At 38.0% G+C, this 17,099-nt stretch overlaps 1 protein-coding gene across 2 annotated transcripts in view; it reads left to right on the top strand.

Annotated features, from left to right (window-relative positions):
• Positions 1–4,803: 4,803 nt before the first annotated feature.
• Positions 4,804–17,099, top strand: part of ror2 (receptor tyrosine kinase-like orphan receptor 2) — a 100,472-nt gene continuing 88,176 nt past the window's right edge. For both annotated transcript variants that reach the window (XM_088629814.1, XM_088629813.1), the window contains exon 1: positions 4,804–5,223. In XM_088629814.1, the coding sequence (XP_088485940.1) occupies positions 5,130–5,223 (94 nt within the window). In that variant the 5' untranslated portion in view covers positions 4,804–5,129. The remainder of the gene's footprint in view (positions 5,224–17,099) is intronic.

The raw sequence follows: 17,099 nt of genomic DNA, 5'->3' as shown, positions 1-17,099 counted from the left end.
ACAGAGGAATTTTATTACATTTCTGCAAAGACCTACAGTATGACTGTCCAGCAGGGATGATTAAGAGGCAACAGTTATCAGATGTAAAGATGTTACAGATGTCATCTGTAGGTATGTTTATATAGGCCTTACATGTACATGGGCCTACAATGTGTTCTGGATTACAAACCATCTCTCAGTGACCTAAAGAAATATTTAGTCATGAATATTTGCAGGTCAGTGGCACAGTTATTGGTGCTGCTGCTCCACAGTTCTTGGACTCGGACTTCAATTGGCCTTTTCTTTATGGTTTGGTTTCTTGCCATAATCCAAAAACAAGCTGTCTAGGTTAAATGGTATCATTTAAGTGGGACAGCATCATATCCAGGGTGAGTCCTGCCTTGTGACCAATTTCTGCTAGGTTAGTCTCTATCTTACTGTAACCCTTTATCAGACTAAGTTCTTAATTTAGTGAAAGTGGTTGAAATGAGTGAGTTAATCTTTAACTCCTGGTGGAAGACTGATTAAACCTCTGGGAATCATTTGGAAGGCCCAAGATTAGAGATTACTACAGTAGATTGTACAATACAGTTGGAGAGGAAGTGCAGACACGTGTATCATATTGTTGCCTTCCATGGTGCACACACACATTTACAGTAGAGGCATCTGGAGCTGTATTGTCAGCTTGAGATACAGTAGGAGGAATTTCTGAAACCTGGCCCTTCAAACCCCAGTTTCCTTTTTTTCTTTCCACCTAACTCTGGAAAATACTCAAAACCAAGTGTATTAGTAGCCATAGTATTATGTCCCCTGCTTGCATTTCAGCAAGCTTACAAAATGCTAGTGTCCCTGGTGCTGAGGTTTTCACCTACTTGCAGTCAGCTGATATGTTGGGATGAAGCCCATATCAATGTTATGGTATCCCGAACAGTACCATCTCCTGAAGTTGTATACAGCTTGCATACATGCCGTTTATCATTAATGTGCATTTGCATCAAGCTGATTTCAGAATATACACCGTTGAGTTAATACACCCTCATAGTGCAATTCTCAATATTATTCCAGGTGCGAAATCGACACACTGCTACACATTTTAGCACCAAAAATTCCCAGTTTATGGATCAGATAGTTCCTTTCTGAGGTGGATACGTTTCTGGTGCCATAAGCCACATGTGCTCAGCCCTCAGGGTATTTGATATAGAATTGTTCCAAGTCATGCCATGCAGGTATCTACGTGCAGAATGTACAGCTTTGTGCAGTCAGGGAATATAAGAGTGGGTGCAATGATAAGCTTCTCAATCAGACCCTGACTACAACTCTGGGACTCTGGTAAGGAATTTCACACTTTGAGATCCATCAGGCGCCAGAAATATCAAACATAGTCAGAATATTTGTGTATCTTCAGAAACTTTAGTCCTCTTTTCTGTGAACTACAATATTGTTACAAAATAGATACTCTTATATAAGAAAGTCACCTTTCCTAATTGCACAATTAGGCTGGCAGGGGTGTGGGGTTGGTTTCTGAGGTAAAAGTAAAAAAATCGTCCAGACACCAAAATCCAGTTAACGAGACCCCTGTAGTCAGGAATGAGAAAAAAACCCAAGTGGTTTGCATAGTTTCTTTAGTTACTTGGCATGGTGAGATGGCACAAATGCAATAGAAAAATGAATATATATTTGCAACATTTAACAAACACACAAACTATTTTTGATAATAGTTTTTGTAAAATTATGAGTCCCTGAGCCCAGGCCTTTTCCAGTCCCTCACATCCCCCTCAAACATGTACCAGTCTTACTGCAACTAACCATGGGCACATCAGTTTAAAGAAGTAAAAGAGAGCAGTCTGTTCTCTGCAAAATTGTGAGAAGTGGTTGTTTAAAGCTAATAGTGTATACCATATATACAAGCTCTACTTGGCAGCTTCAACAAGAAAATGCAAAAGCAAATCTTCAAATATAAAAACTATAAAAGCTGTTTGCCTGGGAACTTTTTCTCTCTTCTGGGCTCAGAAGTGTTAATGTTTCAATCCTTAAAAAGTAGATGATTGGATTGGAACCCTCTTAGCTTACTGTTTCATTGCCTCGTTTGGGCTTCTTCCTCAGTTAGGTCTCTGCCTAACTGTACTTTCCCCTCAAATGAAAGAGGTTCAGCATACAGTATGTGTCTAGGAATGGTCAGCACCAATTTTGTCTATCTGTGGTTCACAACTGACTTCTCAAGCCAATCCAGGTTCCCATGTCTGCTTTACCTAGAGACTTCATATGGGTGAATAGTTATAGAGGACTGTGCCAACAATCCTTCAATCTGACCTAGGCCTCTGGAAACTGCTTACCTGCATTGAGTTATTGTACAATTAATTTTGTGCCCTTATTATTGTGGTTAGCATTGCTGCCTTGCAGCACTGGGGCCCCGGGTTTAATTCCAGACCTGGGGTGCTATCTGCATTGAGTTTGTATGTGCTCCCCAAGTTTGCATGTGTTTTTGCTGGGTGCTCTAGTTTCCTCTCACAGTCCAAAGACACACTGGTAGGTTATTCGGCTTCTAAGAAAATTGGCCCTGGTGTGAGTGTGTGCATATTTGTGTCTGTGTGTTCCCTGGGATGGATTGGCATCCCTACCCGGGTTTATCCTGGCTTGCACCCAAAGCTTTCCAGGATAGGTTCCAGCTCCCTTGGGATCCTAAATTAGATGAAGCAATTATGAGATAGAAGGATGGTTTACCCCCCAACACACAAGAATATAGAGAGGTGTCTGGTCCCTGCTTAAGGACTCAGCATCTCAGTGGTCTTGTGGGCCCTTTGGAGATCAGTATTAAGAGTTTCTTCTCCATCTTGTAAGCATCAAGCATGGATCTTTTCAAAAAACTTGGTGTCCATCTGAGACTCTCCTAAAAAGCTCACCTGTCCCAGGGATCCATCCAGCAGCTGTTCTCGCAGCTTCTTTTCACACTACTGCAATGTTACAGAGGATCAGTGGATTTGCGCTTCAAATGGAAAGAGTACATTTTCATGACCTGCTAGTGTCCTGTAGGCAGGTACTTTTCAGAAAACTCTGGGGAATATGTGGGACACGTTTAGTTGTATCATGGTTGCCAGGTTTTAACACCTGGAAATACAATTTCTGGGCATGTTGTTAGTCCAATGTGGATGGGTACTGATCCAGAAAAAGATTTATGCAGCCTAGCCAATTTCAACAACTATGAATATTATACTAAGAATAGTGGAGTCGTTGTGCAGTGTACTGTACATGGTTTGTAAGAGATTTCCGTGTTAGCCAGTCTGCTACAGAGAGTCACAGGCAAAAGAGCTCCACTTAAGTGGATTGAAAGTTTCCAGCAAGCCTTTGAGGTATTGAAAGTGTGATTTAGCTCCACGGTAGTTTAAAGACTGGCAACACTCTGGATCTCTCTGCAGGTGGGAGATGCTGTTCTGTACCACCTGTTGTCCACTCTGGGGCTGGAAAAACACTGCACTGGCTTTAGTTTTGGGGAGGTGGAGCTCTGGCTGGATCTACAAGTTGTGTGTGGTGTAGTAGGTCCATGGTGGCCCATCACAAGTCCCCTTTCAGCAGTATTAGCAACTCCAAGGAGATTGTGTGATTCTGGATTACGATAGCCAGCCATGTTGTTGAAGCTGATACCTTCTTTCAAGAAAAGGTTGGGCGAGATCCTTGGATCAATCAGCTACCAGAAACCAAAGAGCATGCTGGGCTGAAAGGCCTCTTCTCGTTTGTAACGTTTATGTTCATGAGAGTCTTCCTTGCAGAAATAAAGACACCCACTCATGATGGAGGCCTTGACTTCACCTTGAGCCATCATTTACTACTTCCACAGAGTGTCTATAGAAGGAGGACATGCCTGCGTAGGCGTTCTGTTGGACGCTAGACTTGCTAGAGCGACTCCAGTCCCTGCGTGTGTCAGGTGTGCACCTGTCTGTACCGACAGTTTCTTTGTCTTTGAATCTCAGAACCTATGAAGTTTAAGCTCCTGAAGAAACCGCTTCTCTGTCAATCTGATATATTTGAGAGCCAATTGAAACATGCTGTTTTATAACGATTTTGAGTAATTTAAAGAGAAAGAGTACAGTGTGGCGTTACAGAGCTACATATGTGGTTTCCAGTGTTTTTCAATTCATTATGATTAAGAATCTTATAGTACATTGATGGACAAACTGCAGTGTGTACACTAATTGACTTGTACTGGGAATCTGGATCCCTGTTATTATTAGGATACAAGTTAAACTATGTGCCAGTACATTTAAATCTGAGAACAGTAGGTGCTTTTATATGCAAAAGGTTTAAGTGTAATGAGTAAGCTTACCATGTTGTTGAAACTGTAATCTTGGCTTCTTTCAAAAAACGGCCGGAGGAGATCCTCAAATCTCATCCTAATAAGTACTTACCAAACAGGCTAGATGGGTCTCCTTTATTGCCTCTCATTTATAACCTTTATGACTTTCTTATTGTCCTGATAGATATCCCATGGAGTTCCAATAAAATAAAATTTTCTAACCTAAAGAAAGTTTTAAAATGAATTCATCCTCTAATGAATTTAAACAAATTTCGTAAATTATTTTGCATTACTTGGTCTGCCACAGGTTGACTAACGATCGTAAAATCTTTTTGGTCTTATTTAAACTGCATTTTCTATTCCGTTCATCCAATTCCCGGTCGCGGGGAAGACGAACTTTCAACATGCCATCTTAAAACAACAGTATCAGCCACTGCCTTTTGTCGCCCTTAGAGGGCGCATTCGGTTTACTAAATTAGATTCCCAAAGTTCGCTGCCCTCCCCTGGGAGAGTGCTATGTGACGTCATGGTGGATGGAGTGTTTCTTCGCTCACTTTTTGGGGGGATATTCACTAATCACAGGGAAGGGATAGAGAATATCTACGGTCTTTCTTTTAATTTCACGGGATGCTCTTCCTCGTTATTTCGAAAAAATATTACAGGCAGGACTTTCCCTTATCACACACCTGAAAACATAAGACCTAAAGTTTTTTGTTCTATTTGTAACGTGCACTATTCGGTCAGTAAAGTGTTTTCTTTGAAAAAGTTATTGGGACGCTTTCAGCTGCCTGTGCTCTGCAGATTGGATGCAATTGCAGTAGTTGCCTTTAGCTTGCAGAGACATACGCAACTTTGTGGAGTGATGTGTAAATCAAGGATAAAGCGGTGCATTCTGACCTGTTTCTTCCAATTTTTGGCTGTGCTAGTTTTATCGCTGCCAAGATCGAGATGCACAGGTAAGTTTCGAATTTTTGTACCTTTAACACTAGAACAAACAGTACTACACATATGTAACAAGCATTCATCGTCTTCATAAGGCACTCTTAATTTTAAATCTTTTTGATAGTGGTTCATTGAGTGGCATGCTCTGTCGCGTGTGGAAGTTTGCGAAAAGGGGGCAGTGGAAATTTCATGTTTAGATGCAGATGGAAATATTAAACTGTCGGTTGAGTGTAGTTTATTCATTTACATTACAGTATTCTAGAAGCTTTCAATGTAAATAATGTATTATTTTCTGTGTTGTACTTAGTACTATTTCCTCCGTGTTTGGCTGTTGAAAGCAACTTCTTCTGTGTCCAGGAAACATTAGGATTCGGTTCAACAAGCACTACAATTGCTTTTAGAGCTGGATAAACTCAGGTTGTTAACATCTGACCCAGGGCCGTTTGCAAAGCCCTCTGCAAGCATCACTTTCAAAAGGGTCCATAGAGTCTGAGGAGCGAGAGGGCGTTTAGCTTGTCTATTATATTAATAAAAGAAGCTAGGCTTTAAAAAGCTGAGAGCGCACGTATATTACGGAGAGGCAGTGCGTGATCATTATCATGTTATAAGTCGCAATGTACTGGAAGAGTGGATTCAGGATACAGGGAAACGCTATATCTATAGAATATGTAGATAACAAGTCCTCAGCAAAGATTTATACGATATGAAGAGAAACCAGAGTCCCTAAGAACCTTTTTTTATATTTGTGGAACGTCTGTGTGACTATATATGAAAATTTGTCATTATCTCGATGAACATGCATCATTATCTTTGAACTGTACCAGAGGAAACAAAAGAAGAGTTCAGTATGAGCCAATAGTGTTGAAGGGGCCGATTGTAACGAATGTGTTAATCAGTTGCATATTTAAAAGTGATCTCTTGCCTTTGTCAGATTCGCTAATCCGTTTACCTCTCTACGGGAGGTGACAGATGCTTAAATTTCCTGTTATTCATTTCGGGGCTCCTGGGTTCAGCCATTTGGTATCATCACTGCTTGGGGGGGAGGGGACGGGACAAAGGATAACTAGTATCAGAGCGCTTTCCCAGTTAAAAAATCTTTGCTATATATAACACACTTTGGAAATATCTTTTGACTGACATGTTTTCCTGGAAAAACAATCAAGCGCGTTCAGCGGTAGTTTCAAGGCCAACTATTAAGGTGACTGCGTTTTTACTGCACTTGAACCACATAAAGGTTTGCAATAATCATTTTATTTCTCCGAGAAATTAAAAATTTCTCCCTAAAGTGTTTTAGTAATGTGCTTACAGCATTTGAATGAATAGCAGTACAGTACTTTCAAAATCTCAGCAACGCGTTAATGTTTCTTGGGAATTGGAATTCCAGCACGGTTTTGAGATGTAAAATTAAATACGGCTTGCTGTATAACCTGAAGGTTTCAGTCATCATGAATGCTTGCACTTTTGGTAAGCCACAGGAGGGTGAGTTCTTTTACACATTGCAGTCACCCCGGGCAAAAGGTGTTGGGAGATATTCAACACAGGCATTGATATGGTAATTCATTCACTTGCTAGACAGATCGTGAAACTACAGTGTATTGTGGAAGACTGACAAAACAAAGGATTAACATTTAAAAAAAATCTAATAGAGAATACTCTCATTTCGCATCAGTTCATCAACTTTAATTGGGAATTTTATTTTCTTTGCCCAATTTGATTTTTTTCAGATCCATTTGATTGTAACTGATTTACACAATTATTTTGGAGATGTCCCTGTATGTGTTAAAACAGTGCATATTTATTTACCAACAATATAATGCCGATTTAAGATTATCTGGCCATATGAATGCAAACTATTATAATATGTAACAGAAGACAAACATGAAAAAAGTTTAAGATCTAGAAATCACCTGAGCAGGTTTCCTAATGTAACAACCTTTTGCTGTTCTCCTTATCAGATCCTCGTTATAAAAAGGCAGTTATGAGTAGGGGTATATTATTTACTTTTTACAATTGTTATACCAAATGTCTGTTCTGTGCAGTATAAGAAAGGAATGTGTCAAAGAAGTCTTGGTCAGAGCAATAATTTATACTTTGTGCTCCTGGCTGCCAGGAGGCTGCTTTTCTCATCTGTTCGTTTTGAATTTGCTCAGGACAGTACAAGTGAGAAACATCTTCCTTCTGACGTCCAGAGAAGTCATATTCAACTTAGTTTTGCATCTCTCCTGTCTAAATTGGAACACTTCCTTACAGTGATAAACACCACATGGTATTGAAACCTAAACAGTACCTGAATGGAGTAAGTGGAATGTCTTCTAAGCCCTAAAACACTACAGACCTATGATTTAAGACTTTCAGCCACTTGTCTCTTGATGTTCTCTGTCCTGATTTTCATTTTTTTAAAGTTTCTAGTATAACAATCCTGCTCAAGGCGATGAAATGCCTACTTTCCATCTCTTCAAAAGTTGTCCTCCTAGTGCATTCATAGTATCAAAAATCAATCCCAACTCTCCATTTAGCAATGGTAAATAATATTGGTTAAATGCCTTTACAGAAGACAGTGGCTATGCCTCTGAAAAGTTTTTATACCAAAGAAAAAGGGTTTTATACCAGTGGTTAATTATATCAATATAATATAAACTAATCAGGATTTAATGCATCATTGCAATAGTGCAGCTCATAACCCATACAGGAAATAATTTCCCTGTGGTCATCATTTATGTATCTTTATTTAAAGGCCACAAAACAAGTCAGAGATAAGAGATTGACTTTGGCTTTCAGATTCATGAGGTACTGCATTGGCATCCGTAAGATTTTTAAGGATTGATTCTCCATGGTTTTTGCCAAGTGTGTGTGAAAAATCTTCGAAAATGGTCATGAAAGGAAAATTGGAGGATAAGTGAGACTGCCAGTTGGTTGACTTGCCTTCCAACCATTTCATTGTGTTAAGATCTGGGTTCGAATATATGTGGGGTCTCTGTTGGAAATCAGATTTCTGTACAGCATCACCAAATAATTTGATGCATGTGGAAAGTCTGGGCACAGTCCAGAAACAAGGGGTGAGGAAAGAAGAAACTCTGGAGACGTTCCAGAAAAAGGGGGTGAGGGCAGATGAGACTGAAATGCTCTCTTGTTAGTCCAGCGGGTGGAATCGGCATTTAGAGTAAGGCTGTCCATGTTTTGCTCACGTGTATTGTGAGGTTCTAATACCTTTATACAACACTTATACTTCCCCCAAGCCAAGACATAAACTGTTTATGCTTAACAGTATATTTTATGTACAGTAAAATGAAAGAGTATGACTTTCTGTTGCTTGCTGTTTGCAATCTCAGACTGGTCTGCTTTTGATAGAACCCCGACACTACCCTTGCCAGTCCAGCATCAGGATGCATTTGTTTTTTTTAAAGTAAAATATGAGGATGTGTTTTCTGATTTGAAGAATGAAATATACGCAATGATGTGTACTTGGATACAGTGCCCACCTGAGTTATTCATACCTTTGATGAAATGGGAACAAAAACAAATCATCAAGTAGCAGGTAGAGTTTCTGGTTGGTAATGTGTCCTACTGAAATGTAAAGATGTTTTACCATAATACTAATCATATAGCATAGAACATATTTAACATAACTAATTTCACTTCGGAAAACTTTAAGGTCAGTTCTTTTACACATTCAACATAGGACTTTCCCAGGAATCCCAGGAATATACCTGGTTGCTCTTCTCTAGACTGATTCCAGAACAGAAATATCTATCCTGTAAATTGCAAACCGAATTTGTACACTATTCCTAATGAAACCTTGCGAGTGCATCAGTCTTACATTTTTAACTACTGCATATGGCATAGAATTTCTGAATTGCTTCCCCACATTTTCAAGAAGCTGTAAATGATGTGTCGACAGACACCCAGGTCTTGTTCAGAAGTAGCCTCTTGTAGCTCAGTGTTTCACATTTTGTATCTGTACCTTTTTTTTTACTTGCAATATCCTCCACATATCTACATTAAATGTCATCTGCCAGATGCTTGCCCGGAATCAAGGAATGATATGTTCAATCTGTACAATGTTCTTGTAAGACCTCATTTAAAATAGGTCTTACTAGTGCATTGTACAGATTTAACATATCATCCTTTGACTTAAACTCTGTACTTTTTAACTATCTCTTAAAATATTCTGTTTGCCATCTCCACATTGTTCAAAAGGTGAATAAGATATGTCTACATAAATATAAAGACCTAGGCCTTATTCTTTTATACAAGTTCTTGAAACTCAGGAAAGCCAGAATCTAGATCATTCATATAAATTAGGTTTCCATCATGCAAGAGAGTGCCTTTCTGTCAGGAAGAATCACTTGCACTTTGTTGAACATAAAGGTTAAGTACTAGAGGAGGCCATATGGCCGGTCTTGCCCATTTAGTAGTCGGTTAATTGATCAAGGATCTCATTCAGCCAAGGCATGAAAAAATGTTGGTTTTAACAACAAGGTTAGGTAGCTTGTTCTATACTTCCGCAACAGAAATACCCAAGTTTGGAGTTTTACTTGCACTTCCACAGTTTCCACTTGTGCCCTCTGGGGAACATCAGCCCAGTTTGAGCATTCGTGCCTTACCTGTACACATTCATTCTCAAACCACACCTGCATATTCCACTGAATACCTACCACCTATAATTTGAGAATGAATCTTTTTGAGGAATTTGATCAAAATCCTCATGAAAATCAAAAAACACTATATTGTGTGCTCGCCTGTGTTTTCAAAGAGCTGTTAACAGGTTAGTTCAGACCCACCTTTTCTAAAGACTTGTAGATGCTATTTTCATTTAGGTGATTCTCTAGTTTGAATAATTTATACCCTATCCTTACATATAATTTAGTGGTTTGTAACTACTGGGTTCATTTTTGTTACCTTTTTAGTGTGTGGGCACTACATTGGCCATTCTTGTCCATGAGTACTGTGACAATCTTGACTGTTGGAGGTGTTGTGTTGGTGGTTTATGAAAAACATCTCTTGTTTCCATTAGTACAGTTGGTAAGACACTATAGGGCTTTGGAAATTGATCAAGCTGGTGTCCTTCTAGTACCTGTTAATTCTGCTTAGTAATGAACTTTGCTCTTCCCTTGCCTGATGATGACATAATTATAATATTTCACTTAAGTTTCTAACTTATCCTTAAATACTTGAAATGGAAACTTTCTTATAAAAGAATGTGTGGTGTAATGACCTTTATGTTCACTTAGATTATGTTACATTACACAAGTGCAGACATGGAATTGTACAATTCCACTGACAATGTTTTATGTCAGTTGAAATTTCATTGACTTTTCATTTATAAGTGCCTTTAAACCTGGAATATAAGGTTAGCCTGGTGTAATGGATTCTTTGTGTATGACAACAATTTAAAATACCACTGCACTGATCCGGTTAAGTGAAATAGTTGACCAAACTCATCATCTGCAGTGAACATCAGGGAACTATATTGAAAAAAAATTGTCAAAGGCTTTGTGCAGAAAATAGTCATTACATTATGAATTTCAAAATTTCATCTGTGTTTGACTTCAAACATAAAAAATCTGATGGTTTAATGAATAATGCACACATGTATGAGGTTGCACATGTATATTGGTACCTTCTGTCTGATCTCGGAAGACTCGGCTGAGGACGTGTACTGCTTGCAAGGGTGATCAATAACCTGATTAAAGTGTGTATAGCCAGCATACACATGCTTTCTGAGTTCACTGCACAAAAAAGTGTAATACATTGCAGAGCTGTGTAAGAGAATGCCCAGAGTATGTATTAGTTCCTGGAAAGTGGAAACCGTTTTAATAAGAACTAAACGATATTAATAGAATGCCAGCAAATAATTCTTTTTTTATATTTATTTATTTTTAAATCATATTTTTATTTAAACCGTTGCTTTTCCCATTTCTTATTTGTATTTCAATAAGAATGTCCAGATATCCCTTTAATTTTTACTACCAATGTACGTAGAGAGAAATTTCGGGGGGAAACCTAAATTTCTACAATATGAGAAATAAATGTGTGCTCCAGTATAATGCCAGTGTATCAATTCCCTTTTGTACCACTGAATTGATCCATGGGCCTCATGTGCCATCTGTGTTTTCATTGCTGAGATAAAATTCAAGTCAGTCTTCAAATATTATGTAGTAGCAAACTGTTAAGGTCTTTAAAATGGCAGTTAAAGGTCAGGTGAAAGGGAGAGTTACATAGGAGTCTTGTTAGAAAACCCTGCAGTGTCTAAAAACATTTAAACAAGACTCTTCTGTGCCAAAAAGAACATCCAAGGCACTAACTTCAAGTACCAGAAATCTCTGTAAACAAAGAAGTGACTGTTTTTCCAAAGCACATATTGATCCACAGAATGAAAGAAACAGCGTACCATTCTCTCCGAAATTCAACCCTTCTCAAGAGGAGAACTGCAGGCTTAGGGCAGGTTCTTGGACAAGAAAACCCTGCAAGTATGCAAACATGGCATTCAAGAGTGTTTAGACTGAAAAGAAGAGATTCATGTCTGAAACTGATTAATCATATTTTTATACATTCCTTTCTTGGCAAAAATGGGAATTGGTGGTTATTTTTAAAGCCCCCTTTTTGAAAAGAACATCTGATCTAAAACGAACGTTGCCTTCATGAAAACACTTTCTCTGCAATGTGCTGTCAGAACCATTTGCCTATCAGTTTGATTTCTGTCAGAGAAGATTTGTTGAGCTGTCAAAAAATTGTTTGGTGGGTTGTGGGGGTATAAGAAACATGCTGGTAACCTATAGATTGCGTCCATTTTATCTGAAGGAAATGTGTGACGGTAACATGGTACTTAATCAGAAGTTCCACCACATACTTTTCTTGAAAAGAGACTTTCAGTCCAGACATGCCTGTGTTGTTAAACTGTGTTGTTAAAATGTATTGCCAGGTTATTAAAACATTAATAGTGAGATCAAATATGTTAACTACAAGGAAGTGATAAAGCACAATAAACATATTAGGTCAATTATGTCTATCAGCACAGCATAAAGAGTCTCATTTGAAACAAGTCTTCCTCTTAAAAAGTTTATTTTGTGTATGGGCAAGTAGTCATTAGAAAACTTTCCCTAATCGTGCCAGCTGTTATAGTAAGTGCGTATCTCAGTCTGCATTGTCATAGAGTGAGATGAGGCTGTGTTCCCACTTTTAGTGACTGACAGCTAGTGTCATCTGTTTCAAATAGTTTCCAAAGTGTGCTCATATAAGGCCTGTATGATGACACACTGTGCTGATTCCCAGACTGTTATGGTTTCCTGACACAAGAAATCATATTATCTACTACCTTTCTGCATTTAAATTCGCAGACTGACATTTTCTAAAGACCACCCAAATCCCAGTGCAAATATATTTTTGATCTTATTGTGTTGTAAAAGCTGTAACTGCAGTAAACCCTTAACATAAAACAAAAGTTTTCTTGGATTGCTCTGTTTTTTATGTAGCAACATAAGAAACCTTTTATTGTAAGGACCCTCCTTTTTATTCTTGTAATATATAACTTTTCTTTGAAGCACACACAGCTGTATTGGTTTAGAGAAATGCTTTGGTGCTTGGTAATTTCGAAAGCAAGATATTTTCGTTATTTCTCCAATGGTAGGTTTTTTAAGATTTTAATTTTTATTGTACTCCATTGTGGGTTTGTGGCTTAAACTGAAATCTATCGGTCTAATCCCTTCCAGAAAACTGTAATTGGATAGTACCTTTGTCAAACAAATAATGCGAAAGCATTAGGGCCCAGACAGCAATTGTTTAACAACCTGCATCATGAGCAGCTTCTGGATTAGTAATACAGTTAGGGCCATATACATTTAAATTAGAACAACCTGAATAACGTGCAATCCAATTCTACATTTGGAGAATGTCTAGCTCTACTTTTCTTCAAATATTCTGAAGAAAAGTTAAGTAATCAGATGATAAAAAGATTGCAGTGATGACCTTATAAAATTGACATGGAAAGGTAGGTTGAGCCTTAAGTTTGGTGCAGCAAAAAGATGCCACTACATAAGTAAAATCATTCTTTAGAGAGTTTCAGACTGCAGTACTCAAGCTTATTTATGGCATTGGATGTATAGAAAAAGAGGGAAGGATATTGAAAACTGCCATCTTTAGAAAAATATTAAATTGAGGGGTAGGCATACCACATAGCTGGAATATAGTCATTTCTAATTTGTCAAAGGTCACTGGCACCATTTATCCAAAGCTACAGATCTGCACGAGGAGCAAATACTAAACTGCCACTATAAAAGAAGCTGAAAATCTCTTCTCTAGTAAACGATGATCACAGAAGATAAAGATCGGTTTAGCCAACACACTCTGTTTTACTAATTAGTGAAATCTGAAAAAATCCGAAGGTTATCTTCCAAATTTACCCGCTCAGATTTAATTATGAATTATCACTATGAATTGCAGAACTCATGAAAAATAAGTGGCACTATGTTTGTGTTTTTGTTTATATTAAAACAAAAAATTTGACAAATTGTCTAATTCTCAGGTAATGAGTGGTTTTAAGTATGTGTACTAAAGCAGGAGAGAGATCACTTTATCACTAAATTGCTTAGGAGTATTCATAATGTGACTTGCTGTACATAGCTCTGCTACTTTCTTCTTCCCTTCTTTATTGACTCCACAAAAATGTTTCAAGATGAAAGGATCAAAATGCCCTCGTCTTTGATGGGCTGTGGGAAATAATTAAGCAAACTGACCTTTGGTAGGCTTATACAGGAGGATTTGAAGCACCTATGGTAAAATTGTTGTCTGGATAATCTGCCTCTGTCTCTCCAGTTTAATGTGTGTCTAAATGTATAACCATAAGCAGCATGCAGTTATATTGTACAATATTAGCAAAACCTTTCATTTTAAGCCAAAATAAATGATAAGATATGCATAAATCTATAAAAGCAAAACCATAAGATGTGTTTGAGCCTTTAAGACCTGTGCTTTGTCACAGAGGTAGTATTCACCTCTGAGATCTTCGTTGTTGTCCTCAGAAATGGATTCTTGCAAAGATCTGGAACAGGCAGCGTTTAACCATGAAACCAGTACTTCCTGCCACGGGAGACACCAGATCCTGGTACTGGCAGAATTCACATTCTGTACTCTAGAGGCACCTAGTGTTCATCCTTCTGCTTTGCCCACTGCTGGACAAGAGCATCTTGAATTTTGTCATTGCCAGTCTGCAAACTCGGTGCTATATGTGCTTTCTAGTAAACATCTTGTACCTTTACTTTATTAATGTCAACTGACCCTGCAATGTCCGAAAAAAATGTGGAATATGTTACAGATTAAAAAGAAAAGGCATTTCCGATTTGAAAGCAGTCTAAAAAGTGTTGATGGTATTTACTCAGAAACAAGCAGTGAGGCAGGATAGGTCCTGATAAGGTTCCATCAGATTTGTAAAAACAGTGTTAGCAGAGTCACATCAGGGCCCCTCCAGTAATTACGCACTGCCAGAAAAATGTTCAGCAATTGTAATGATTGCATACTTAAACTCAATTAGCTGTAGTCCGTAAACTTGGCAGGGCCACATGTTGACGCCTAAAAAAAGTATGCATTTGATTTTGATTTCTTGATTGAAGTTGTTGCATGAAATACTTAATTTGTGTATACTTGCGATAAAAAGACTTCACTGGAATGGTGCCTTTTTAGGAGTTTGTTGCAATGAGTGTTGATTTACTGGTATGTAATGGTGTGTTTATGCGTTTTACATGTAGTATATATTTGACTGAACATTTTTCATAGATGCACTGTTTAATTGTAGTTGACAAAAATGTGATATGCTTATTACTAGGAGGACTGTATGGTTGTACTGTGTTCTCCTACTCCTTCACCTTGCGTGAACGATTTACTTACAAAAGCTTATGCATAACAAAGGTGTGTGATGGTAACCAACTCCCTCCAGTAAACACAGCTGACAGTCTGGGAGAGAGGTGCTGTGGCTCTTTTATGTTCATTGCGATAGAAGCCATACTTAACAGCGATGAATGAAGTTGTCTGATTCACCGAGTTCACTTGGCCTTGCATGGGAATGTTTGTCAGAAACACGCATACAAGGGCCCAAAACGTATTTCACGGTGCAACCAAGGTTCAGTGATTTTTTTTAACCAGGCCCAAAGTTCAACACAGTTAACCAATTCCAAAGCTTCAAAACTCTTTTCTCAAACACATTTGGTCTCTCTGTGCACCAGGTTGCCATGGCATGTGGTAGCGACCATTCGGTGAACGAAAATGTAAGCACATTTAATGAAATAAGTATTTCTTTCTTCCGACTTCTTCACATTCTTCCTGAGTTTGCGTGAGTTTGTCTGCATGAGCTTTGATTTCCTTATACCTTCCAGTGACATCCTGGCCAGGTGAATGGATGTCTCCAAATTGCCCCTTTCTGTGTTTATCCTGTTACGGATCACTAAAGTCTCTTTACATTGTGACTTGTGTATGAAAATGTCTAACAAAAAAGTTGTCATCCAAATGTTTTTTGTTTCTCTTGTCAACATATTAAGTGATTGCAAACTATCTTGTAGTATTTCCTTGGAAGACTGTCCTGGTCTGCTTGTTTTCTAAACATATTTACGCTCTGTGGAATTAACCACTTAAAGTTCTTCACTTCTTGTTTTCTCTATCAGTTGTTACATTTCTGTATTTGAATAACATTTTAGGCAAGACCATTGGGTTGGTAAAATCTTTCACTAAACAGATTCTTGTGATAATACTTTTAAGTTGATATCTTAGTGGTTTGATAGCATATAATGTCTAAACCAGACCTGATGGTATTTTGTAGAATACAACTCGGGTTACTTTGGTCTCTGACTTTGTAGTATTTTTAGTAAACAAAAATTAAACATTTGGAAATAACTCATGAAATTCCTGCTCATTTTTGAGAAAGACAAGTGACTTGTACAACATGCAGATATTTGTAGAAGATAGACTATTAAATTTCAAAGGATACTTCCACTTTGCAGTTCTAATGCAGAAAGTCTGAAACACGCATCTCTTGTTGAGAGATCGAAACGATGGCTCCCAGTTCCTTAGAAATTCTTGGCATTAATGATGCCATGGTGGGAGAGAAAAGAACAGATCAGCAGTGATCTCTCTTTTATATGTGTTCCTCTTGAAAAATATAGTGTAGGTATGAGAATCAAGACTGCTGAATGTGGTTTCTCAAGTGAAAAAATAAAAGATTACATTGTCTGGATTCCTCAGTAAACTGTTGACTTTATGAAGGTCCTCAGCTATGAAGGGGAATCTTTGAGGAGAAAGATTAGCAGAATGTAGGATATTCTTTTGCTTTCTTCAAAACTGAAATCATTCACATGAACTTAAACTGTAAGGTTGTCATCTTCAACAACTGCAGTGGGAGTCTTGCTGCTGACTTTATGTGGTGAGTTTTTAATGTTCCAAAATGCTGTTGGCTGTGATTGCTGTGTTTTTCAACAGTGCTAATGTTCTTTTCTCTTACATTAAATAAGAACATTTCCTTTTCTGATTTCAGCCCTTCCTTTGCTACATAGGAGGATGTTTTCCCTTACACACTGACTCAGAACCCCACTCGTATCTCTTTAAAACTTTAGACCTCTTCTGAAAAACCATGGTGAATCAATGGTAGTCTTTCATTCCCAATATGCTGAGGTGCTTATTTAAATATTTCTACCCAAAGTCCTGGGGTCTTTAGTCTTATAATAAACTGTTAGAGTGTGAGGGTCTGTTTTTAATCTTTCTTTTCAATGGTCACGGAATATCACCTCATGTTTGATAATGCATATTTCCATAACTGTGTAACCTTGTTTTTTTTTACCATCGGCCTTAGGCTTTTTTGTTTCCGTCTTTAATTTAATTAAAAACAAACGTGAAACCACACAGCTTTTTT

This window comes from Lepisosteus platostomus, chromosome 4 (assembly GCF_059453375.1).
Source record: "Lepisosteus platostomus isolate fLepPlt1 chromosome 4, fLepPlt1.hap1, whole genome shotgun sequence".
Taxonomy (NCBI): domain Eukaryota; kingdom Metazoa; phylum Chordata; class Actinopteri; order Semionotiformes; family Lepisosteidae; genus Lepisosteus; species Lepisosteus platostomus.
The sequence above is the reverse complement of the archived record's forward strand: the minus strand, read 5'-3'. Positions and strand labels throughout refer to the sequence as shown.